This window comes from Balaenoptera acutorostrata, chromosome 15 (assembly GCF_949987535.1).
Source record: "Balaenoptera acutorostrata chromosome 15, mBalAcu1.1, whole genome shotgun sequence".
Taxonomy (NCBI): domain Eukaryota; kingdom Metazoa; phylum Chordata; class Mammalia; order Artiodactyla; family Balaenopteridae; genus Balaenoptera; species Balaenoptera acutorostrata.
Genome location: NC_080078.1, coordinates 67344077 through 67370508, shown reverse-complemented (window position 1 = coordinate 67370508; position 26432 = coordinate 67344077). Strand labels below are relative to the sequence as shown.

Sequence of the window (26432 nt, the reverse complement as noted above, 5' to 3'; positions counted from 1 at the left end):
CCCTTCTCGTAATTGCTGGTTTTGATATCATATTAGCGTGTGGATGATTTCCTACCTTACTGTATGTTTGCCTTTCCTGGTGAGCTTTTCCATTCGTAAGTTTCTTGTTTCTAGTTGTAGCCTTTTCTTTTCTGCTTAGAGAAGTTCCTTCAGCATTTGTTGCAAAGCTGGGCGGGTGGTGCTGAATTCTCTTAGCTTTTGCTTATTTGTAAAGCTTTTGATTTCTCCATCAAATCTGAATAAGAGCCTTGCTGGTTAGAGTATTCTTGGTTGTAGTTTCTTCCCTTTCATCACTTTAAATACATCATGCCACTGCCTTCTGGCCTGCAGAGTTTCTGCTGAGAAGTCAACTGATAACCTTATGCAAGTTCCCTTGTATGTTATTTGTCGTTTTTCTCTTGTTGCTTTTAGTATTTTTTCTTTAGTTTTTGTCAGTTTGATTACTCTGTGTCTTGGTGTGTTCTTCCTTGGGTTTATCCTGCCTGGGACTCTCTGCCCTTCCTGGACTTGGGTGACTGTTTCCTTTCCCATGTTAGGGAGGTTTTCAGCTGTTATCTCTTCAAATATTTTCTCAAGTCCTTTCTGTCTCTCTTCTCCTTCCGGGACCCCTATAATGTTAATGTTGATGCATTTAATGTTTTCCCAGAGGTCTCTTTGACTGTCCTCATTTCTCTTCATTCTTTTTTCTTTATTCTGTTCTACGGCAGTGATTTATACCATTCGGTCTTCCAGGTCACTTATCCGATCTTCTGCCTCAGTTATTCTGCTATTGATTCCTTCTAGTGTATTTTTCATTTCAGATATTGTATTGTTCATCTCTGTTTCTTTGTTCTTTAATTCTTCTAGGTCTTTGTTAAACATTTCTTGCATCTTCTCTATCCTTGCCTCTGTTCTTTTTCTGAGATCCTGGATCATCTTCACTATCATTTTTCTGAATTCTTTTTCCGGAAGGTTGCCTGTCTCCACTTCACTTATAGCTGCTCTTCTGGGGTTGTATCTTGTTCCTTTATCTGGGACATATTCCTCTGCCGTTTCACTTTGTCTAAGTTCCTGTGATTGCGGTTTCCATTCTGCAGGCTGCAGGATTGTAGTTCTTCTTGCTTCTGCTGTCTGCCGTCTTAACTAATCATTTGTGTTTTTTTGAAAACTACCATAGCTCAGGCTTTGCCATTTCTGTGGAGAACATCATTATGGGGAACAGGTTTAGTGCTAATGGACAGTGAAGGAGAAGAAAAGAGTAATTTAAGTGAACTCTGTGATAATAAATAGACTAGAAGGGATTCCTATATGGATCACTAATTTATTTTCTTTCTTTTGGCCACCACTGTGACTTTTCTAAGTGTTAAAACCCTACAGTCTGTTCTGAACTATTAAAAGCCAATCCTATAATAACCTCTGTCTTATTGTGAATCACAAGACATTTTCTATCCTTTAGTATGTGGTTAATTTTAAATAAGTACTTAAAAACTAATACAACTGGAGACTGCAGGGGATTCAGCAGATCTGAGTTTTCTTATATCATTCTTTTTAATAAAGAAATGCATTTTTGGTAGTTATACCATAGCAATCTTAGTGCTTTTGATTAATGAAACTATTAGCTGAGTCCCCACAGGCCACAAAGCCTGAACTTTTAAGGTAGTAAAAGTCATAAATGGTAGTGGATTTTAGTTATTGAGTGGCCTGGGGTTAATGGCTTTCTGCAAGACTGCTCTCAATGCCAACCTGTAATTGAAGTTTTTGTTCAGAGCCATTTTTCTTTCAAAAGCAATTGATAAATGCAGTTCTTATTTTCCTTAGGTAACAAAAGAAGAAAGAACTTTTCAAGAAATAATGAAAAGTTATAGGAATCAGCCTCAAGCTAATAGTCATGTGAGTTACATTATTTTTCCTCCTGTCCCAAAATAGATTTGTACTATTTCTCTGCTGACAAGTCATGTAAAAGGTAAACTTCTTTTCTAGTTTTACTATAGATTTTTTGGTTTAATGGACACCGTTAAACTCGAGACAGCTTTAATTAAAAAACAGTTTCAGTGGAAGCCAAAAATCTTGCTGTTTCTGACTAATCTATATTATTTATTTGTTTATTTATTTATTTATTATTTATTTATGGCTGCATTAGGTCATCATTGCTACACACGGGCTTTCTCTAGTTGCGGCGAGTGAGGGCTACTCTTCGTTGTGGTGCGCAGGCTTCTCATTGCAGTGGCTTCTCTTGTTGCGGAGCACAGGCTCTAGGCACACGGGCTTCAGTAGTTGTGGCACACAGGCTCAGTAGTTGGCTCACGGGCTCTAGCGCGCAGGCTTAGTAGTTGTGGCGCACGGGCTTAGTTGCTCCACGGCATGTGGGATCTTCCCAGACCAAGGATCAAACCCATTTCCCCTGCATTGGCAGGCGGATTCTTAACCACTGTGCCACCAAGGAAGTCCCTATATATTATATATGCATATACTTCTCACACGTTCTCTTATTCCATTTGTTCATTTATTTGAGTGGGGACATTTTTCACTAATGAAAAATATTTATAATAATAATATTCCTTAATTGTATAAGACTTGATTCTCTGATGATGTTTAAATCCAGTGAAATTTGAGGATATATTAACTTAAGTCTAGCTTCTTTTTCCATCTGATAAGAATCTTAATGTTTGCATCTTTGAATAGATATCAGGCATTTCTGATATAATAGCCCTGGTGAGAATTCTGTACAACCTTTCAGTCATGGAAATATAAAATGTTAGCGTAGTGACCTGGCACATAGTAAGCATTTAATAACTGTTAGCTCTGTGTTATTGTTATTATTGTAGCTGAAGAACACAGGATTAGGTTACCTTAAGGCCTTGGTCATTCAAGAACCTGATTGCTCTGCTGTAAAGGAGCATAATGGCCTCTTCTCTGGCCCAGTGATCTGCCACCTTAGACAAAAAGAGAGACGTGGTAGCTCAGATATCCCTGGTCCCAGTACTAGTAGCCATACCCCCTTCTATGAGAGCCCCACAGATAGTTTCACTTCTTTACTTAAGCCCCAAATACACTGCTAGCAGTATAGAGATATTAGAAGAGCCAAGTATAGGCATTTCTTACATCCTGTGACAGGGTGGAAGAGGCCTGGTTTCCAGGCCTCTTCAGAAAAATCCCTTAGGAACAGAGCTTAGAGAGGTTCAGAGTATCCCTTAAGATCATTAAGGTGAAGTTAATATGGGTCAAAAATGGTTTAAGCCACAGCTTCCTAAATATTCTCTCAATACCAATATCCATAGGATGAGGGGGAATGGATCATTCCTTTCAGCTACCTTGGAGGTTAAAAACAGTTTAGGGGCAGGGAGGGGAACAGATTTTCATGTGGCCATCTGAAAGGAGATGGGCATGGGATGGGAGCAGGAAAACAAGCCCCAGTGAGATCAAATGAGTCTCATGTAAGAAATTAAAAAGAAGAAGGAATAGGTTCATATCTTTTAAGTTGCTTTTATTTGGCAAAATCTGCTCATCAGTGTTTAGTTGCTCCTTACTTAATTCTTCTATTTTGTAACCTTCTGCAGTGGCTATATTTCAGGTGGTAAGCTCTGTCTGCTTCAGTATCCCCTCTTCTAAGATGTTTGCCATAATCCGCATTTACCAAAGGCTACTAACATCCTGCCCTTGATTATCATCCATACAGACAAATACTTTTTAATTGGCTTGATATCTTGTCCTTATTTTGGTTTTGCTTAACCTGTGCCTCTTTGTGACTCAGCAGTCCTTTTTGTCCCCTCTGATCTATATAGGTTTACAGAAGTGTACTGTTGAAAAGTATTCCAAGAGAAGTAGTGACATACAGTAAAAACCTGAATGGTGATTTTGAAATGACAGATTGTGGTAAGTTGCCCAATTTAAGATTCTATATGTAGTACACTATTGGTTACATTGTATATAATACGGTGGATGTCCTGGAGTTAATTGTGTAGGTGGGGTGGATAATGCATATGTGTTAGGAAGAAGCAAATGACTTTGAGATAAGTATGGGTCAGGTACCTCCCTCCACAGAGGTTGTGTATTGAAACCATTAATTTATCCCATGTTAATTGTGTTTTAGAAGTTTTCTAGTATACTTATACACATTAATAAAAACTCATAAAAGACAATAAAATTCAAAAATAAATCTGAATGACAGGGAAAGTAAGATAGCTGTCAGTGATCTGCCTGTGGAGAACATTAAGGAAATGTCCTGTTCATTAATAAGTGTATAGGTATTCTGCCACCATCAGCAAAAGCAAGGTTGCCACCTTGTTACTTACCATCATGCTAAGACTTCAGGCACTAGTAATTTTTTTTAAAGAAAGAAGAATCAAATGTTCAGTATTCATATGTTGATAAGTTGTAAAAATGCCTTTTCAGCCCATCTCTTTTCCTTGTCTCATCTGTCTTCTTTTCCTTGTCTCACTTTCCATTACTTAATGTATATGTATGTGTACATGTGTATATAAGTACTGTAATTTATTTAATTTCACTGTGTGGGACTTTTAGGTTGTTTCCAATTATACACAGCTTTGTGAGGAACATCATTGTAGGTTGATCTTTGGTCCACATCCTTAGGGTAAATTCTTAGAGAAAATTGACTGGGTCAAAGACATTTTTTTTTAATTACCCAAATATCCATGATCATTATGGTATCTACTGGGATCTGAACTTTTAAGATCTTAGCAAAAAAAATTCTTTAATAATAATGTCCTAGAATCTGATCCCATCTAAGGTTACACAGGCCAAACTCAATTCTTTTTACATAGATAAATTATCCCTGAGCCTTTTCAAGGCAATGAGAAGAAGTACATTAGGAAGTAAACCTGACAAAATACAAAAAAAAAACACCTTCCTATTTTTGTTATACATGTTGCTCACCTGTCCTGGGTGGTTTTTCTGTCCTTGCAAAACCAGGCATCAGGTTAGCTGGGAAACTGTGTGTTCTATGAGAAACAAAGTAACTGCTGGCGAGAGTATTTGGGATACAAGGAGCAGTGAAGTTCAAGACAGAATTTGATAAGTTTGATGATAAAGTTTGAGGTAACTGAAGGTTAGCTACCTTCTCTACAACATAAAGGTTTCAGGTCTAGTTCTGTTTTGTATACATTTATTAACTAGATATTTATTAGCAGGCAAACAAAAAACCATTCTTAAGATCCTGTCCAGTGGTGATGGCACAGAGCAGGGAGAGTATCCAGTGACAGTAAACTGAGGAATTCTGGCACCAAAAAAGGGACAAAGTTATTGAGGAGCATACAGTCTCGCAGGTCTGTGTTCACATAAGACAAGTTCCAGTTCCTGGAGCTATGGCTAGATGCTATGACCTAGACTTGGACACACCAAAGAACACCACCTTGGGAAGAACAGTTCTGGTTCTATAAACAAATTCATAATTAGGAATAAAATAATTACTATTTTAAAAAACACACAGTTTATGCATCCTGTGCCACCTGACCAACCACCTCCTCACATAAAAGGTTCACTCAAAGTAGATGCCAAGATTCCAGAGCAGGATTCTGTTAAACTTAAAGCCAGGATCAAGCAGACAACATGCATCAGAGTTCAGGCCTGGGCATCATTCATAATAGTAAAGCCCCACAGACCTCACTGGATCTCTCATGTCTGTCATGCTGTTGTGGGTAGTGTCTCAAATATGTTAATCAATCTGCTTTTTTTTTTTTAATACATATATATTCTTTTTCATATTTTTTTCCATTATGGTTTATCATAGGATATTGAATATATTTCCCTGTGCTACACAGTAGGACTTTGTTATTTATCCATCCTACGTACAGTAGTTTGTATCTGACTTTGTTATTTATCCATCCTACATATGATAGTTTGCACCTGCTAATTCCACTCCCGATCCTTCCCTCCCCCACTCCCCCTTGGCAACCACAAATCTGTTCTATACATCTGTGAGTCTGTTTCTGTTTTGTAGATATGTTCATTTCTGTCATATTTTAGATTCCACATATAAGTGATATCATATGGTATTTGTCTTTCTCTTTCTGACTTACTTTGCTTAGTATCATAATCTCTAGGTCCATCCATGTTGCTGCAAATGGCATTATTTCATTCTTTTTTGTGACTGAGTAATAATCCATTGTGTCTATATACCACATCTTCTTTATCCATTCATCTGTCGATGGACATTTAGGTTGTTTCCATGTCTTGGCTGTTGTAAATGAACATATGAGTGCATGTATCTTTTCAAATTATAGTTTTGTCTGGATATATGCCTAGGAGTGGGATTGCTGGATCATATGGCAACTCTATTTTTAGTTTTTTGTGGAACCGCCATACTGTTTTCCATAGTGGCTGCAGCAATTTACATTCCCACAAGTAGTGTAGGAAGGTTCCCTTTTCTTCATAACCCCTCCAGCATTTGTTATTTGTAGACTTTTTTTTTTTTTTTTGGCTGCGCTGCACGGCTTGCAGGGTCTTAGTTTCCCAACCAGGGATCGAACCCGTGCCCCCTGCAGTGGAAGCGCAGAGTCTTAACCACTGGACTGCCAGGGAATTCCCCATACGTTGTCTTTTTGTTTATGGTTTCCCTTGCTGTGGAAAAGCTTATAAGTTTAATTAGGTCCCCTTTGTTTATTTTTGCTTTTATTTCTATTGCCTTGGGAGACTGACCTAAAAAAACATTGGTATGATTTATGTCAGAGAATGTTTTGCCTATGTTCTCCTCTAGGAGATTTATGGTGTCATGTCCTACATTTAAGTGTTTAACCATTTTGAGGGGTTTTTCTGTGTATCCTGTGAGGGTGTGTTCTAACCTCATTGGTTTGCATGTGGCTGTCCAGCTTTCCCAGTACCACTTGCTGAAGAGACTTTCTTTTCCCCTTTGTATATTCTTGCCTCCTTTGTCGAAGATTAATTGATCATAGGTGTGTGGGTTTACTTCTGGGCTCTCTGTTCTGTTCCATTGATCCCTATGTCTGTTTTTGTGCCAGTACTATGCTGTTTTGATTACTGCAGCTTTGTAGTATTGTCTGAAGTCTGGGAGGGTTATGCCTCCTGCTTTGTTCTTTTTCCTCAGGATTGCTTTGACAATTCTGGGCCTTTTATGGTTCCATATAAATTTTAGGATTATTTGTTCTAGTTCTGTGGAAAATGTCATGGGTTATTTGATAGGGATCATATTACATCTATAGATGTAATATTTGCTTTGGGTACCATGCCATTTTAACAATATTAAATCTTCCAATCCAAGAGCATGGGATATCTTTTCATTTCTTTGAATCATCTTCAATTTCCTTTATGAATGTTTTGTAGTTCTCAGCATGTAAGTCTTTCGCCTCCTTGGTGAGGTTTATTCCTAAGGTTTTTTTAATGCAATTTTATTTTTTTTAATTAATTTTTATTGGAGTATAGTTCCTTTACAATGTTTTGTTAGTTTCTACTGTACAGCAAAGTGAATCAGCTATGCGTATACATATATCCCCTCTTTTTTGGATTTCCTTCCCATTTAGGTCACCACAGAGCATTGAGTAGAGTTCCCTGAGCTATACAGTAGATTCTCATTAGTTATCTATTTTATACATAGTAGCAATAGTTTATATATGTCAATCCCAATCTCCCAATTCATCTTACCCACCCCCCTTTCCCCTTTGGTATCCATACACTTGTTATGTACATCTGTGTCTCTATTTCTGCTTTACAAATAAGATTATCTATACCATTTTTCTAGATCCCACATACATACATTAAAATATGATATTTGTTTTTCTCTTTCTGATTTACTTCACTCTGTATGACAGTCTCTAGGTCCATCCACGTCTCTACATAAGACCCACTTTCATTCCTTTTTATGGCTGAGTAATATACTACTGGATATATGTACCACATCTTCTTTATCCATTCCTCTGTTGATGGACATTTAGGTTACTTCCATGTCCTGGCTATTGTAAATAGTGCTGCAGTGAACATTGGGGTGCACATGTCTTTTTGAATTATGGTTTTCTCTGGGTATATGCCCAGTAGTGGGGTTGCTAGGTCATATGATAGTTCTATTTTTAGTTTTCTAAGGAACCTCCATACTGTTCTCCATAGTGGCTGTATAAATTTACATTCCCACCAGCAGTGCAGGAGGGTTCCCTTTTCTCCACACCCTCTCCAGCATTTATTGTTTGTAGATTTTTTTTTAAGTGAATGGTGGGTTTTATTGTTTTTTGTTTTTTTTATTTTATTTTTGGCTGCGTTGGGTCTTTGTTGCTGTGCACGGGCTTTCCCTAGTTGAGGTGAGCAGAGGCTACTCTTCGTTGTGGTGCGCAGGCTTCTCATTGCAGTGGCTTCTCTTGTTGCGTAGCACGGGCTCTAGGTGCGTGGGCTCAGTAGTTGTGGCTCACAGGCTCTAGAGCGCAGGCTCAGTAGTTGTGGCACACGGGCTTAGTTGCTCCACGGCATGTGGGATCTTCCTGGACTAGGGCTCGAACCCTTGTTCCCTGCATTGGCAGGCAGATTCTTAATCACTGCGCCACCAGGGAAACCCTGTTTGTAGATTTTTTGATGATGGCCATTCTGACCCATGTGAGGTGATACCTCATTGTAGTTTTGATTTGCATTTCTCTAATAATTAGTGATGTTGAGCATTGGTCATTGATGGAGATATGCCTAACAGAAACCCTTATAGTAGCCACCTGTGGAGAATGAGCTTCCTGATTAAAACACCAGCTGGATACTCATGGACTGTGCATTCATTATCATATTAGCAGAGCACCCCAGACTGGCATTCTTTTTTTTTTTTTTTTTTAATATTTATTTATTTACTTGGCCGCGCCGGGTCTTAGTTTCGGCACGCAGGATCTTCGTTGCAGCATGTGGGATCTTTTTTAGTTGCGGCATGGGGAATCTAGTTCCCTGACCAGGGATCAAACCCAGGCCCCCTGCATCGGGAGCACAGAGTCTTAACCACTGGACCACCAGGGAAGTCCCCAGACTGGCATTCTTGATTAGAACATTTGAGAGACGCAGATTATAGCTTAATCTAAGTAACACAAACATAATGCCCAAGTGTATGATAGTAAACTGAAAACTTTACAGTACTTCCTCAGAGGCTTGTTTTGAGAATTAAAAAAAAACTGATGCATGTGTGTGGTGTTTAATACAAGGCCTGCTCATAGTAAGGCCTCAGTAAGTAGTAGTTATTATTTATTATTTTGTTTATAAGCAATATAAAATTTATTGTATTTTATTCATGAGTATATGGCTCTTTAAATGTCTTTTTTTTAAGCTAATTTTTCTTTTTTTTTTTTTTTTTTAATTTTTTTTTTTTTTTTTTTTTTTTTTAAGGATTTTCTTATTTATTTATTTATTTATTTATTTATTTTTGGCTGTGCTGGGTCTTCGGTTCGTGCGAGGGCTTTCTCCAGTTGCGGCAAGCGGGGGCCATTCTTCATCGCGGTGCGGGGACCGCTCTTCATCGCGGTGCGCGGGCCTCTCTCCATCGCGGCCCCTCCCGTCGCGGGGCACAGGCTCCAGACGCGCAGGCTCAGCAACTGTGGCTCACGGGCCCAGCTGCTCCGTGGCATGTGGGATCCCCCCAGACCAGGGCTCGAACCCGTGTCCCCTGCATTAGCAGGCAGACTCTCAACCACTGCGCCACCAGGGAAGCCCCTAAGCTAATTTTTCTAAGGCCATATTCCTTACATAAAATCCTTTAAATGTTGAAAACTAGGTCACACACACAAAAGCAGTTAAAAGCAAATCCTCTCAAGGGACAAAAATTCTGTTTCCATGTGAGATGTATAAAATTGATAACTGCAAATTGATAATTAAGTGACTTTATTCACATTAAAACTATTTTATAGTCACCAGATAGACAACCAAGATGTGGATGGAGCACATTTTCTTTCTAGACTGTTTAATCTAAACAAGATTTACTTGGTTTTAGATTATAATGATGCCCTTTAGAGCTCATGAGAAACTGCCAAAACAGTCTAAAACCACTGTAGTAGTTTTAAATTGGTCTGTGGTCAGTGGCTTTTGCTAACTCGAGCTAAATGGCACTGCCCTCTCAATCAGAAAGCCAGTCTGAAATATTTACTGCACACTGTTAATGGTGAGGAGCAAAAACGGTAAGGAAGGACGTGGTAGGAGAAATATAAAACAAATAGTAAATGCTTACTCCAGGGAAGTACTGCTGTGCTGATCAAGCCCATCATATCTCAGCCTGACCCTTGGATTTATAAATAAATTGTGATCTTCTTTCTTACTTTCATCTTAAAATAATTTTGCTTCTTTACTTTCTCCATTTTTAAGTGGTAAGAATCACTATTTATACCTCTTCTCAGACTGAAGACTAATGACAATATACAAAGAAGCCAGCGTCAGTCACTTGAGCAGCTCCTCTGGGGGTGATGGATGGGGGTTTCATTAATTTGTGCATCCCAGACAATTTGGGTGTGCCCATCCTCTGAAACCAGTTCCCCTGAGAAATGGGTATCTACTGTGCCCTCAATGTCTTTTCTCCTGAATGCATTTATATTGTCCTGGGATATAAAATTAAGCATGTATTATGGTTGCAGTTGTTGGCCACCTGCAGCCCTGGGGTAATTTGCCTTCTCCCTTCCCACTTTCACTTCAGATCCTTGGAAAATTCTGAAGCCAGAGATCCAGGCTAAAAATTTCAGCATGTCTCTCTGGAGCTCTGCAGATAATATCTCCTTTTTTCTAAGGGCTAGTCTCATTCACTGGTAGTTTATATAAAACCACATTTTAATTGCTTGACAGTGTTGTATGATAATCCAAAAAAGACATTCCTCTTATTCATGGGAACAGTAGGGAAAATTATGAAACCATAATAGTTCATTTGTTCGTTTCATGAATGTATATCAAATGTATACCATGTGCCTCAAATTATGTTAGGCAGAGGTCCCTCCTGCCCTCTGAGGGGAAACAGATTTGAAAGAATTATAGCACCAGGCAGGGAGATCTCATTCTCTTTCCCAGTCTTTCATAAGTTCCATCTCCTAATGTATATGTGGTAAGATGGTCACCAGGCCTACTGAGGCTTTGATTTCTGAGTGCTAAAGTCCTTAAAGAGGTGGGAAGGTAGAGATCTTTTTCCTGCTTAAAGGACAACTGACATCTTTTTTTCTGTTTTGAAATGAAAAAATACTAAACAGCTAAATAAAAATAGCTAAATAAAATCATGTTTAGTTAGAATCCAAGGTCCCAGAGAGTTTTAAATGTTTGGTTCCTTCAAATTAAATATAGCTCCTTACCTTAGGTAACTATTAACAACTGGAATTGGAATAACACAGAAACATGAAGAAGTAACTGCCTCCAGAAATTTCTGATCCAAGGAGGACGTATAATAATTTTAATTCATCTGTATAACAAGAATAACCTACAACAGCTGTTATTAAGCCATTGTTTACTGCCTTGGGACAGTGTCCCCTAGGATGGTAGTAACTGTTATGGGGAAGAGCGACTGTGCGTAGAAAATTTGAGAAGTATGGAATTAAAGTGAACATGTGTTTTTTTCTAATTGCAAAAGTTCTCAGAACCTTTAATATACTAACATGTATTCTGAATTCCTAAGAGGAGGATATACTACTATGCAGCATTTTTTCAACTTATTTGATCACATAGCTTTTTTCTGCTATTAGGATGCTGCAAAAATAGGATGAGTAAAAAGGACATCCAAATGGAGATCCCTATGGAGGTTCCCTGTGGCTGCCTGGCCCTTGGACCATGTTTGAGTTTTCTGGTTTTCCAAAGGTGGAAGCATGTTTCTACCCATATTTTCAGTATTGAGAATGAGAAAGTTTTTTCACATGTTGAATTCTTTTTAATCACTGGTAGTTTTCTCAGCTCCTGTGCATAGATGATTCTTGTAGGTACAAGGAGAAGATGGTTTGTAATACTCTTTTCCAAAAAAGAATAGGATAAAGTTCTGCCTGGTGTCACAAGCTACTCCAGAATCACAGTAATAAACAGGAAAGTACCTTGGGGCAAGCTGTCATTTTACAACTGAGGACGCCAGTTATAGACAGCACTAAGGTTCCTGTTGTGCGTGGGAAAATAAGACTTTTTGAACACCTGTCATCTGCCATGTATTTGCAGAAAAATAAACATAAGCAATTCACCTTGCTTCTTCCTTAAACTATGAGGATACACTTTACCTTTTAGAGTCTTTCCACCTTTTTCAAAGAGTCAATATGAATATCTGCAGGCCCTTTTGTTATCTGAAACTCAGGGTTTGCCACTGCTACCCATACTCTGAAGCTCAGTTTAGGTAAACTTCAACCCAGGGCTGGTGCCCCTCTAAGAGCCACCAGTGACAGTGAGCTCAAAAGGTAGGGTTGTGAAAACATTCTTGCTGAAGTGATATCTAGAGAATAGAGTACCAGCTTAAGTTTACGTGTTTGCATTTCTAAGATTCCAATTTAATTTATCCATAATATAGATGGATTTCTGAACCTTTTCTAAAAACATTAATTGTCTTACATAAAGATTTGGGTTTATTTGATTTTTTTTCCTTTTATATTTTAGAGCGAGTTGTGATTCAAATCGCCAGCTTATAGGTTAAGGTACACCTATCACAACACTGAATTCTTTTTTTTTTTTTTTTTTTTACATCTTTCTTAGATTATAATTGCTTTACAATGTTCTGTTAGTTTCTCCTGTACAACAAAGTGAATCAGCTGTATGTATACACATATCCCCTCCCTCTTGAGCCTCCCTCCCACCCTCCCCACCCCACCCCTCTAGGTCATCACAAAGCACCGAGCTGATCTCCCTGTGCTATATGCAGCTATCTAATTTACAATTAGTAGTGTATATATGTCAATGCTACCCTCACTTCGTCCCAGTCTCCCCTTCCCCCACTATGTCCTCAAGTCTGTTCTCTACATCTGCATCTTTATTCCTGCCCTGCCACGAGGTTCATCAGTACCATTTTTCTAGATTCCATATATATGCGTTAATATACAGTATTTGTTTTTCTCTTTCTGACTTATTCATTTTGTGTGACAGACTCTAGGTCCATCCACTTCACTACAAATGACTCGGTTTCATTCCTTTTTATGGCTGAGTAATATTCCATTGTACAACACTGAATTCTTTTAACAGACTTGGAAGATGCTACAAAAACACCTGACTGTTCCAGTGGACCAGTGAAAGAGGAAAGAGGTGATCTTATCAAATTTTACAATACAATATATGTAGGAAGAGTGAAGTCATTTGCATTGAAATACGACTTGTCAAATCAGGACCATGTGGTATGTTTCATATTTTACTACTTTATTAATATCTGTACTCATAATTGGATTACTATGAGTTTATTTTGCTAGATAAGTGTTTCAAAGCTAAAGCCTTACTGATACATTTTATAGGAGAAAACATACTGGTAATTAGAGTGATTAAGGCTGTGATACAACAGAGACCAGAGGAAATCATGGAAATTTTATCCACACTGTGATTATGTTGTTAGAAATTATGGATGCATATGGGCAAGGACTAGATGGGAACATGGAAAAATGAAAACAATTCTGGTGGTTTTTTCCTTTGTTTTTGATTCCTATTGTTATATCTCTGAGATAAGTGTTTTTCTCAAGATAAAAAGAAAAGGAAATAAATAGGCTTGAATCAATAATAGAAGCAACACTAAGAAATTTTTATGCAGACTCTATATTTGACAGTACCAGCAGGCCTTTGAAAGTATTATCAGTGTATAAGCTGAAGTTGGTTCACAGGAGACCAGACTTCAGTTTTAAGAAAGAGGGACCTAGTAGAAGCTACATCCAGGCAGTAGCCATATATGTGTCTATGTATCTCTCTATATTTCTGTCTTTGTCCCTTTCAAGGAATATAGTCTATGATTATCCTCAGAAGCCATGACTACTCATTCTGTTCCCTCAGTTCCACCACCCCAACCATGTGCTATACTGTGAATATCTCTATTATCAGCCAATTAAAAAAAAAACTAGTTTTCCTAGCTTCAGGTGAAGATGATGAATGAAATATTAATTAAGGAGTCATCTCCATTTATTCTTGGAATAGAAACATTGTATAGATTATTAAAAGTGCAGTCCCTTCTCACTTTATCTCTAAATTTTTTGCATTTCAGTATAAAGTCTTAACCATTTCATTAAGAGATTTGTTCCATATTGGACTCATCCTGCTGGCCCACAGAATGCTCTGCCTCTCTTTTATTCTCTGTGCTACTAATTTGGTTGTGGGTATGTGCGTGTGGAGAGAGATTCTTACTGCAAGTGTTAGGACATAGATTACTCTTTGCTCCACTTTCTGAGCATTGACATAAGGTTCCTATGCTCCTGGCTTACTGCTTCTGGTGTCTTGCTCAGAATTCTTCAGAATTCCCTGAAAGATCCAGGAAAATAAATTTTAGTTTATCTATTAGTAATTGTTGACAAACAAGGGTTAATGAACCATTTTTTGATTTTCTTCAGCCATAAATAACCTCTTACAGTATAACTGACTCCTAACTAGGAGATAGCAATAAGAATAAAAACAGGGCTTCCCTGGTGGTGCAGTGGTTAAGAATCCACCTGCCAATGTAGGAGACACAAGTTCGAGCCCTGGTCCGGGAAGATCCCACATGCCGCGGAGCAACTAAGCCCGCGTGCCACAACTACTGAGCCTGTGCTGTAGAGCCCGCAGGCCACAACTACTGAAGCCCATGTGCCTAGAGCCCATGCTCCACAACAAGAGAAGCCACTGCAATGAGAAGCCCACGCACCACAACGAAGAGTAGCCCCTGCTTGCCACAACTAGAGAAAAGCCCGTGTGCAGCAACGAAGACCCAATGCAACCAAAAATAAATAAATAAATAAATAAATTATTTTTTAAAAAGAATAAAAACATGGCAAAGAAAAAGTTCCATGTTGACCCTTCACCTGGCTTGGGGCTAGGGTGGGACAGGGTGGATAGTGCAGAATAAAAATGGTGGGATTCAAAAAAAGAAAGAAAACCTTTTATCTTATAAAAACTTTACTTTTGTATTATTTCAGATGGAAGCTCCACCACTGTCTCCTTTTCCACATATTAAGCAACAGCCAGGCTCCCCGCGCCGCATTTCCCAGCAGCACTCCATTTATGTGTCCCCACACAAGAATGGGTCAGGCCTTACACCAAGGAGTGCTCTGCTCTATAAGTTCAATGGCAGCCCTTCTAAGGTAAGTTGCACACAAACTTTACTCCAAAACAATGATGTACATGTGTTAAATACTGGATTTCAGATTTCCAATTAGTAATCTTTAATCTTACCCCTTTGTTTGCAAAGTTACCGCTAATAAATATGAACTGTTACTATGGCAAGTTTCCTGTGATCAAGAGCAGCGTATTCAGTTGAGGTAGTTTAATCCTTTACGATTGATGTGGTATCGGGGGAGTTCACTCCAAGAGCCCAGTGTGTCCCTGCTCAAGCACGATCTTGAGAAGGACTAGTAAGGCAACACCTGCAAGTGGTCAGACATGGGGAACACTATGTGTAAAGAAAGGCCTTGGAAGTGAAAGTTCATTTGGTGGATGGCAACCAGGATAGTGAAAGGTCTGAAAACAGACCTCTTCTTACTTACACAGACAGCTCTGTGGTCGTCTCCATCTTTATTCCCATACAATGATGAAGATGTGATAGGGACATGATTGCTGTTTTCAGATAATTCAAGGGCTATCAAGTAGATATGCTCAGTATGTCTCCAGAAGCCAGAATCACTACTAACTGGAAGAAATTGTAGTGGGACAGATCGTAACTCAGTCCAAATACATGGCAGCTCCTTAACTCATAAGTTTCTCATTTAGTTCCACAGATATCTATTAAGTTCCTGCTATGCTTAGCAAACAAAGTTGACTGAGATATACTGCACAGGCTTGCATTTCTTCTTTATAGAAGTTGATTTCATATGAAGACTTTTAGAAGAAATTCTTGCATAAAATCAGAAATGGGACCAATTGAATTGTAAGGCAATGATTTCACAGTCACAGGTCAGAATCTGGGGAACTTGTTGAACACAGATACCTGTCCCATAGACTTCCTGTATCACAGAGCTCTGGCAGGCAGGTCCCCTAGACTGTTGTGATGCACAGCTTTCAGGAACAACTTCTCTAAGGCTGCCTTACAGACCAGCAACATCAGCATCACCCGGGAGCCTGTTAGAAACGCAGACTCTCAGGCCTCACACCAGCCCAACTGAATTTGAATCTGCAAAGTAACAAGATTCCCCAGATGATTAGTAAGCACATTAAAGGTTGAAAAGCATTGCTTCAGGAGGAGGATCTCAAACTTTAGGGAATATCAGAATCACCTGGAAGGCTTGATAAAATATAGATTGCTGGGCCCAACCCCCAGAATGTCTGATTCGGTAGGTGTAGGGCAAGGCTTGAGAATTTGCATTCCTGATAAGTTTCCAAATGCTTCTGCTGCTTCTGGTCTTATGTCCACATTTTGAAAACTACTGCTATAAGGTAAATCCAATTTTTAAAATCACCTGAAAAGATTAGTTCTAATCACCCTTATTACGTTGGCCTAGATTCAAAAAATAATCTCTACCCCGGTGTTTAGCTTTGGGTAGAGGATAAAGGGCAGGAAAAAGCAGTTAGCTTAGTTTTTGGCTGCTGTTTCTCCCTTTTCCCCTTTTACTCACACATGTCCTCTATTTTTGCACAGAGTTTGAAAGATATCAACAACATGATAAGGCAAGGTGAGCAGAGAACCAAGAAGCGAGCAATAGCCATCGATGGTGATGCAGAATCACCTACCAAACGCCTCTGTCAAGAAAATGATGACGTTTTACTTAAACGACTACAGGATGTTGTCAGTGAAAGAGCAAATCATTAGTGCCCTTCTCATTTCTATGATAAAAGCACTTTCGGTTGTTTTCCAGAAAAGTTGGGGCTCTGTCTTTCAAAACATTCAGCCCTGTAGGTAGTAAATATCACTGAGTTACAAGAAAAGTTACACCAAAGTTGGGTTTTTTTTTACATTTATCCAAAATGTAGTTGACAGATGTATTTTGAGTTGGATTGTAAAGGAATGTTTTAAGTGCCTTTTAAACATATTAATAGTCATAGAATTGTTAAAATATTTGTTCCCTGGGTTTTTCAGGTGAAGTAAGAAGAAACCTTATAATTTTTCAGCTCACTTTTTAAAATAATTAAATGTCTTCTTCTTCTGGGCTTTGTAATATGAGGGTGAATAATCTGGTTTTGGTAAGTGTCATTTGAGAGGTTTGTGTTCCTAATTTAGTATTGAGTAGGGGTTGGGTTCCATGGCATCTGGGCCAGAGGATGATGCCCAGCCTGTCTCTGACCCAGTGTGGTAGCTCCACATCCAGGTGCCAAGACCATTCTGGGTTGTCCAGACACTTCTCGTGCCCTTCCTCTCCTTGAGCGGAAGCAGATTTGTACCTGAACCCCTGCACTACCCCCACTCCTTGCTTTCCAGCCCTAAGCCCTCTTAGCCTGGTGTCACAACCTGATAAAAGAGATACTTGCTCCTTTTTAAAACTACTATCATTTTGTTTTCCAAACCATTAACTTAGTTATATATGATTATATTATGTCATATAATTCTCAAAATAGGAAGCTGCTTCTCAAGCCAGTAGAGTAAAATACAGAAAAGAGTTGTTAGAAACCATGTTCCTACTAGTAAGGTAGCACCATGATAATATGTGAGATACTGTTTTTGAGGTCATCATGAGATTGGTCATTCTCAATGTCTAATTGATTCCCTAAGAATAGTTGAAACCTTTTTCAAAACCACATTAATGTCCCCTCATGCCATATTACTTCCCCCTCTTTGTTCTCAGTATCATCGGTGCATTATGAGTTTCCCATTAGGGTTTGATCACTGGGCCCCCTTAAGGGTGTTTTCCGGGACTTGGGGTGCAACTTTCCAAAGAGTCGGCTGTTCGGTATCCACTTTTTCTAGTGTGTTTCCGGAATCTGGAAGGACATGGATAAGCCATTCTTAATTAATTTTGAGAAAATGTTATCAAATGTATGTTTTTTAAACCACAAACCTTATTTTTTTAAATGCAAAATATTTAACAAATATTTAACTTAACCTATGTCTAACCCTGGCTAATTTGAATTAGTCTGAGATTTGAGTATGAACTAGTAATTACAATTGTTAGGAATTTTATTTTTAAATTTTAAGATGAAAAGTGATTTTGGTCACATTTTACTTTTCTGAAAATTACATCCTCATTTTTTGTGTAGTATCTACACATGTTATAAGCCAAATAACATCGTCTGTTTGAATCCTTGTATATATTTTTATGTAGCTATAACTATTGTGTCATTTTCATCATCGTTATTAATGTGCAGAATGTAAATGAGCATTTGTACGTTGTCTTTATAAGGAACTCTGGACGTGTTTTTATCAGTTTTCAAGACTGAATATCAATGTACATAAAATGGTTAATAAAATAATGAAGTTTTTTGAGATTATTGAAAAAACTACACTTGAGCTCTTCTGTGTGACTAGATGCAATTGTGCAACCATCTAGAATCTGTATCTCTTTAACTATCTGCTTTATATCTTTAAAATATCTTAGTGTAACTTAAAAGTTAATGTTCCTGGTGCTTTCTAGGAGCTAGGAAGAGAATGGGGAGTGAATGACTGCTTGATGAGTATAGGGTTTTCTTTTGAGGTGATGAAAATAATTTTGGAACTTGATATAGGTGGTGATTGCATAACATTGTAAATTTATTAAATGACACTAAATTTTACACTTTAAAATAGTTAATTTTATGTTAGGTGAATTTCACCTCAATTGAAAAAATGCCTTAGACACATATAAAAAAACAGAATTATTTCAAAGCCTTGGAATGGACCAAATTATGATTCTGAATCAAGGAAAAGGCTTCTCTCTCAGGAGTGCTTTCAGGTGTATTTCTTCATTTGAGGATCATAGCTTAAAAGTTTTTTGGGTTTTTTTTAACATCTTTATTGGAGTATAATTGCTTTACAATGGTGTGTTAGTTTCTGCTGTATAACAAAGTGAATCAGCTATACGTATACATATATCCCCATATCTCCTCCCTCTTGCGTCTCCCTCCCAACAAAAGTTCTTTTCTAATTAAGATTTTTATGTGGTTAGGTTATGTCAAATCAAAAAAAAAATTTTTTAAAGAAGGTAATATTCCTGCTTGCTTTTATTTTGTTCCTTACAATATTTTCACTAAGTCAACAGACATTATTGGCTGTTTACTGTATGCCTGGCCCTTTGCTAGGTGCTAGGGATATAAAGGTGAACCAGGCATAGTTCCTGTCCTCAAGATATAATATTTGTAGCCTATTAATATACTGGAATAAATACAGTAATACAAGTCTACACAAAGACCGATGGTGTTAGCACAGAGAAGGGAATGATTCACTTTGCCTGAACGAGTTTGTCAGGGAAATCTAAAATCACTCTAGGGAATTCCCTGGCGGTCCAGTGGTTCGGACTCCACACTTCCACCGCAGGGGGCACGGGTTCGATCCCTGGTCGGGGAACTAAGATCCGGTGTGCTGCGTGGCACAGCCTTAATTAATTAATTAATTAATTAACTGTAAAGTGGGGGCTAAGTGGTAATTTAGTCGTTAGAGATGAATAACTGTTCGCCAGGGCAGTAGAAGACAGCATAACCAGTAGAAAGGCCCAGCGACTTGAAAGTACTATAGGTGTAAGAATTTCAGATAGTTTAGTGAGGCGGGAGTAAAGTGTACATACGTAAAAGTGCAGTGCAAAGCAGAGCCAGAAAGGGACCTTTCTAGTTGGGCTTTAAGCCAGGCTGAGGAGCTCAGGCTTGGTAATTTCCAGTGGTTCTCAACATTGGCTGCAACTGGGGAGTTTTAAAACACACATCAGTGAATGGGTTTCTCCCCCAGAGATTTCTGATTTAATTGGTTTGGGGAACAACCTAGTATTAGGATTTTTAAGTACTCCCTAGGTGAGTACCTAAGGTTGAGAACCACTGCTCCAGGTCATGGGGAGCCACAAAAGAGGTTTTAATTTTATGTGGATAATGACAAAATCTGAATTTTTTTTTTTTGGTGGCCAAGCTGCACGGCGTGCGGAATCTTAGTTCCCCAACCAGGGATTGAACCCAGGCCCAGCAGAGAAAGCGCCGAGCCCTAACCACTGGACCACCGGGGAATTCCCTAATGTTTATTTTGGCAGTTCCTTAACTTGCCCAAAGATAAGGATTACCTGAGACACATATTAACAATGCAGGCTCCTAGGCCCTACCCTTGACCAATGGAATGAAATCTCCAGGAGAAGGACTTAGGAATTTTGTTAACCTCTGTTCCAAGTGATATTAACCCTCAGGCAAGTTAGAGACTTTCTGGCAGTTCTTCTCAAACTTTAAGAGCATAGGAATCACCAGGGATTGTTAATCTTGTTAAAAATGCAGAGTTGGGCCTGAGATGTTGTTTTTCTAACAAGCTCTTATACCTAACACCAGTGCTGCTGGGCTAAGGACTATGCTTTGAACTGCAAGTTTTAGAAATCTGGAATCTATGCAGAGGATTGATTAGAAGATGTTTAGACTGACACGGGAGAGAAGTTAATCGTTCTTAACTTGGTTAATTTTGCCACCTTCAGGGACATTTGACAATGACTGGAGACATTTTTGCATTTTTGGTTGTCACAACTGGGCGTGGGAGGTTGGTGCTACTGGTATCTAAGGGTAGAAGCCAGAGAAGCTGCTGAACATCCTACAGTGCACTGGACAGCCCCCACAGCAAAGAATTTATCCAGCCCCAGTGTCAGTCGTGCCAATTAAGTAAACACCTGGGCAAGAAGAGCTACATGCTTTACTGTACTGATAATGGGGATAGAAAAGGAAACCACCAAGGGTCACCCAACTCTGGGCAGGTATGGGGTCCCAGTTAGGGATAGCTTCATAAGGAAGATGACTTTCCAGGAAAGATTAATGGTAATAGATTCCAGGTGGGGTAACTAATACACATGTGGGATTATTTGGCATCGATGACAGACCCTTAATATAAAAGAAAATGTTCCTGAGGTTTCAGATTCTGCATGTAGGCAATGGTTCCATCAAATTTCCCCGTGGTAAGAATCACCTTTGAGGGCTTATTAACTATGCAGATTTAAAAGTGTAGTATACAAACAGTTTTGTTAAGCATCCCAGGCTATTATTCTTATCCTGGAAACTTGGAATGTACCTGTATAATGGCCAAGAGTATAGAGATCCAGGTTCAAACATCCACCCTGACGCTGTCTCACCAAACCAAGTTGGGCTTATTTACTTACTTCAGTTAGGTCATCATCACTTCAATAAATAATTGATTAATTATGGAAAATAACATTCATTGTATAACATTCAATATATGTAAGCAAAAAATAAAAACTATATTCCCAACAACCAGAGGTCACCTGTTCAAAGTTTTTAAAATTTTTATTATTTTTTCACATGAAGAAAATGGTGTAAATCTTAAGTTTTATGATGAATTTTTTCCAGCTTCACTGAGGTATAATTTACATAGAATAAAATGTACCCACTCTAAGTGTATAGTTTGTATAATCATAATTATATATGATTGTATAACTACCACTACAATCCTCGTTTTATTGTGCTTTGCCTTATTGTGATTCACAGATACTGCGTTCTTTTTACCAAATTGAAGGTTTGTGGCAACTCTGCATCAAGCAAGTCTATTGGCGCCATTTTTCCAACAGTATTTGCTCACTTCATGTCTCTGTCACATTTTGGTAATTCTCACAACACTGCAAATTTTTCATTATTATTATATTTATGGTAATCTGTGATCAGTGATCTTTGACATATGATATCATTGTTTTGGGGTGCCATGAGCCACACCCATGTAAGATGGCAATGTTGTGTGTGTTCTCACTGCTCCACTGACCTGCCATTCCCCAGTCTCTCTCCCTCTCGTTAGTCCTCCCTATTCCCTGAGATGCAACAATATTGAAATAGGCCAAGTAATAAGTCTAAATGGCCTCTAAGTGTTCAAGTGAAAGGAGGAGTCAATCGATGTGGCAAACTTTATTGTTGTCTTAAAGACATCTCCACAGCCACCCCAACCTTCAGCAACCACCACCCTGCTCAGTCCACAGCCATGAACATCGAGGCAGGACCCTCCACCAGCAAAAGATTACAACTCACTGAAGGCTTAGATGATGGCTAGCATTTTTTGGCAATAAAGTATTTTTTAATTAAAGTATGTACACTTGTTTTAGACAATGCTATTGCACACTTAATAGACTACTGCATAGTGTAAAAACAACTGACTTTTGTATGTACTGGGAAGCCAAAAAAATTTGTGTGGCTCACTTTTTTGCAATATTTGCTTTATTACAGTGGTCTACAACTGAACCTGCAATATCTCTGAGGTATGCGTATATAGAACATTTCCATCACTTTAAAAAGTTTTCTTTTTCCCTCTAATATTCCCCACCCACCCCATATCCTCCCCACCACTTACCCAGGCAATTGTTGGTCTGCTTTTTGTTACCATAGGTTTGCCTTTTCTAGAATTTCATATAAATACATGTATGCACAGCATGTAATCTTTTGTATTTGAGTTCTGTCACTTAGTATAATGTTTCTGAAATTCATTCATGTGGTATGTATAAATATTTCTTTTTATTGCTGAGCAATTTTCCATACCTTGGTTATACTCAATTTGTTTTATGTCATTACCAGTTGATGGACATTTGGGTTGTTTCCAGTTTGAGGCTATTAATAATTATGAACATATGTATGCAAGTCTTTGAACATATAATTTTATTTCTCTTTTATTCCTTTATGAGTTGCACTGCTGGGCCAAATGGTAAGTACGTGTTTAACTTCGTAAGATATCCATGTCTTTTTTCAAAGTGGATCATTTTGCATTCCCACCAGCAGTGTCTAAGAGGTCCATTTGCTCCACATTACAGCCCCCCCTTTTTTTAAATTAAAGTATAGTTAACTTAGAATACTGTGTTAGTTCCAGGTGTACAGTAAAGTGATTCGGTCATATATTTTTTTCAGATTCTTATCAATTATAGTTTATTACAAGATATTGAATATAGTTCCCTATGCTGTACAGTAAATCCTTGTTGTTTATTTTATATATAGTAATGTGTATACATCAATCCCAATCTCCCAATTTATCCCTCTGCCCCACCCTTTTCCCCTTTGGTAACAATAAGTTTGTTTTCTACATCTGTGACTCTGTTCCTGTTTTGTAAATATGTTCATTTGTACCATTATTTTATTTAATTTATTTATTTATTTATTTATGGCTGTGTTGGGTCTTCGTTTCTGTGCGAGGGCTTTCTCTAGTTGCGGCAAGCGGGGGCCACTCTTCATTGCGGTGCGCGGGCCTCTCACTATCGTGGCCTCTCTTGTTGCGGAGCACAGGCTCCAGACGTGCAGGCTCAGTAGTTGTGGCTCACGGGCCTAGTTGCTCCGCGGCATGTGGGATCTTCCCAGACCAGGGCTCGAACCCATGTCCCCTGCATTAGCAGGCAGATTCTCAACCACTGCACCACCAGGGAAGCCCTGTACCATTATTTTAGATTCTACATATCAATGATATGATATTTGTCTTTCTCTGTCTGACTTACTTCATTTAGTATGGTAATCTCTAGGTCCATCCATGTCGCTGCAAAAGGCAATATTTCATTCTTTTTTCTGGCTGAGGAATATTTCATTGTATATATATACACCACATCTTCTTTATCCATTCATCTGTTGATGGACACTTAGGTTGCTTCCATGTCTTGGCTATTGTAATAGTGCTGCTAGGAACATTGGGGTGCATGTATCTTTTCGAATTAGAGTTTTCATCTTTTCTGGATATATGCCCAGGAGTGGGATTGCTGGATCATATGGTAACTCTATTTTTAGTTTTTTAAGGAACCTCCATACTGGTTTCCATAATGGCTGCACTGTAGCCACCTCTTGATGTGACTCTTCCTAGACTTTTTTCAATGCATATTGAAAAAACTCATTGTATTTTTAAGGTAAAAATGGATCATATATGTCACTTAATATATCATCTTTGCAATGTCTAAATGTTACCTTTCTGATAATTTTAATGCTTCTGTTCCAATGAATTATTTATGTTATCATTAAACAAGGAGAGATTAGTGCAGTCTCTACAGTCACCGCAGGAGGTGTCCTCAACAAGATGAAGCTCACCATCCTGGACTTCTCAGGCCAGTGAGTGGGTGGCCAAATACATCAGGAACTGCATCATCCAGTTTAGCCAAGGGCCAGACAAGTACTTCACCCTGGGGCTCCCCACTGGGAGCACCCCACTTGTCTGCTACAAGAAGCTGATTGAGTACTATAAGAATGGAGACCTGTCCTTCAAATATGTGAGGACTTTCAACATGGGTGAGTATGTGGGCCTTCTTTGAGACCACCCAGAGAGCTACCATGCCTTCATGTGGAACAACTTCTTCAAACACATTGACATCCACGCAGAAAACACCCACATTCTGGATGGGAATGCAGCTGGCCTACAGGCTGAGTGTGATGCCTTTAAAGAGAAGATCAAGGCTGCGGGAGGGATTGAGCTGTTTGTTGGGAGGCACCGGCCTTGGTGGACACATTGCCTTTTACAAGTCGGGCTCCAGTCTATTATGTAGGACCCGTGTGAAGACACTGGCCATGGACACCATCCTGGCCAATGCTAGGTTCTTTGATGGAAATCTCACCAAGGTGCCCACCATGGCCCTGATGGTGGGAGTGGGCACTGTGATGGGTGCTAGAGAGATGCTAATCTTCATCTCAGGTGCTCACAAGGCGTTTGCTCTGTATAAGGCCATGGAGGAGGGAGTGAGCCATATGTCTGCCTTCCAGTAGCATCCCCACACGGTGTTTATGTGCGACGAGGATGCCACCCTAGAGTTGAAAGTGAAGACTGTCAAGTATTTCAGAGGTTTAATGCTTGTTCATAACAAGTTGGTGGACCACTTGTGCACTATGAAAGAGAAAGAAACAGAGAAAAGCCAGTCTTCTAAGAAACCGTACAGTGATTAGCCTGTGCTAATCCTAGTGTCAACTACCTCACTGGGACAGGCAGGTCTTTATGGAAATTGTCTTTAGGAGGACAGAATTGTATTGCTTTAATCTAGTGTGGTTACTAGTTGAATGGGTGAACTTGTTGTTCCTGGCTGTTCAGTGTGGAGTCTAGTCATGGAATTTAGCTACTTATTTGTAACTTAATGAGAAAAAAATTCACTATATAATTTTGACGTCTGCCCCACAGATTAGGGGTTTTTAGCTTTTTGTTGTGCCTCTAACACTGTTCAGATGTACAATATACTCCCATCAGGAATTTCTGTCATTACATGCACTGATCTCAATTGAGAGGGAGTTTGGGGCTTATGTATATTGGACAAAACCTCTTTGGAGAGTCTTAAGAGCCCCTCTTGGGAAGGCCTTCCCCTTATTTGAGAATCAGTGTTCCAGATTAAGGAACAAACTCTCTCAATGTTTAAAGTCACTATAAGGAAGTAGTCACTCTGGTCAGTAACAAGTGCCACAGGAAGAAGACTATCCCTTACTTTCTTTCCCCACCTGTTTTTTTCTGTTCTCTCAGTTGGCCTTTCCATGAACTCAGAGCCTCCTTGGGGAAGGATTTGGGTGGGTGGGGCTAAAGAGAAAGTTTTGCTGATGAACTCAGAGCCTCAAGGGGCCCAGCCACATCAAACTCTTATCCCCCAGGGACCCTCCAGCACCAGGAGGAAGGCAGAAACCCTTTTCCCAAGAGAGCCCTGTGTTTTGTTCCAAGGTCTCACTGTGGCGCCTCTCTTATACATACTCATTCATAAGTAGGACGTCCACGGGAGCAACAGACACGGCCAAGATTCAATGTTATGTTCAGCCAAGGTGATGGGGTCAGGGCAAGCAGCTCAATTATGAGTTTAGAAACAACACTAGAGTGACGTGTTTCCTGTGTCCCTGAGAGTTGAGTGCCAAGAAACAGACCAAGTGCTTCTAAAGTTGACTAATATCCTTTCCCCACTTAAAAAACTGCCCTTCTAACCCACCTGTGTTCATGTGGCGTGGTCTGATGTTCCCAGAACATCAGGAAGTACGCTTTTACCCTTTTATCCTTCACCCCCCTTGTTCACAAGATAAGTCTATTGCTCTGTTTTTTTTGTACTCTTATGCCTTGATAGTTTGAATGCTGCCTCCTCCTTCTCCCAATTTTTGTGCCTCTTTGAAGCTGCTGCTGCCTCTATTTCTGGGCAAGATCTTTCAGAGCCTGGCTCAGGCCTCTCTTTAACTGCTGTGTTTGGTACCAGCGTTTCATTTTTAGGTTTTATAATGTGATTGTGCTGTCATTCTGTTTTAAGCGAATGGATCACTGGACTTGTTTACAATGTGATATTTTCTTTTAAATCTAGTATTTTCAAGAAAAAAAATACAGGAAAGATTAAAAGGTTTTGGATTTTTTTTATTTCTTTGCTGAATTTGTTTCAGATACTGGC

At 39.0% G+C, this 26432-nt stretch overlaps 1 protein-coding gene and 1 pseudogene across 1 annotated transcript in view; both read left to right on the top strand.

Moving 5' to 3' along the window:
- Positions 1-18420, top strand: part of RBL1 (RB transcriptional corepressor like 1) — an 83857-nt gene extending 65437 nt beyond the window's left edge. The window contains exons 18-22 of the mRNA XM_007193160.3: positions 1798-1869; positions 3762-3852; positions 13078-13226; positions 14979-15143; positions 16634-18420. Coding sequence (XP_007193222.3) covers positions 1798-1869; positions 3762-3852; positions 13078-13226; positions 14979-15143; positions 16634-16804 — 648 coding nt within the window. The 3' untranslated portion in view covers positions 16805-18420. The remainder of the gene's footprint in view (positions 1-1797; positions 1870-3761; positions 3853-13077; positions 13227-14978; positions 15144-16633) is intronic.
- LOC103004379 (glucosamine-6-phosphate isomerase 1-like) lies at positions 17662-25087 on the top strand (annotated as a pseudogene).
- Positions 25088-26432: the final 1345 nt, after the last annotated feature.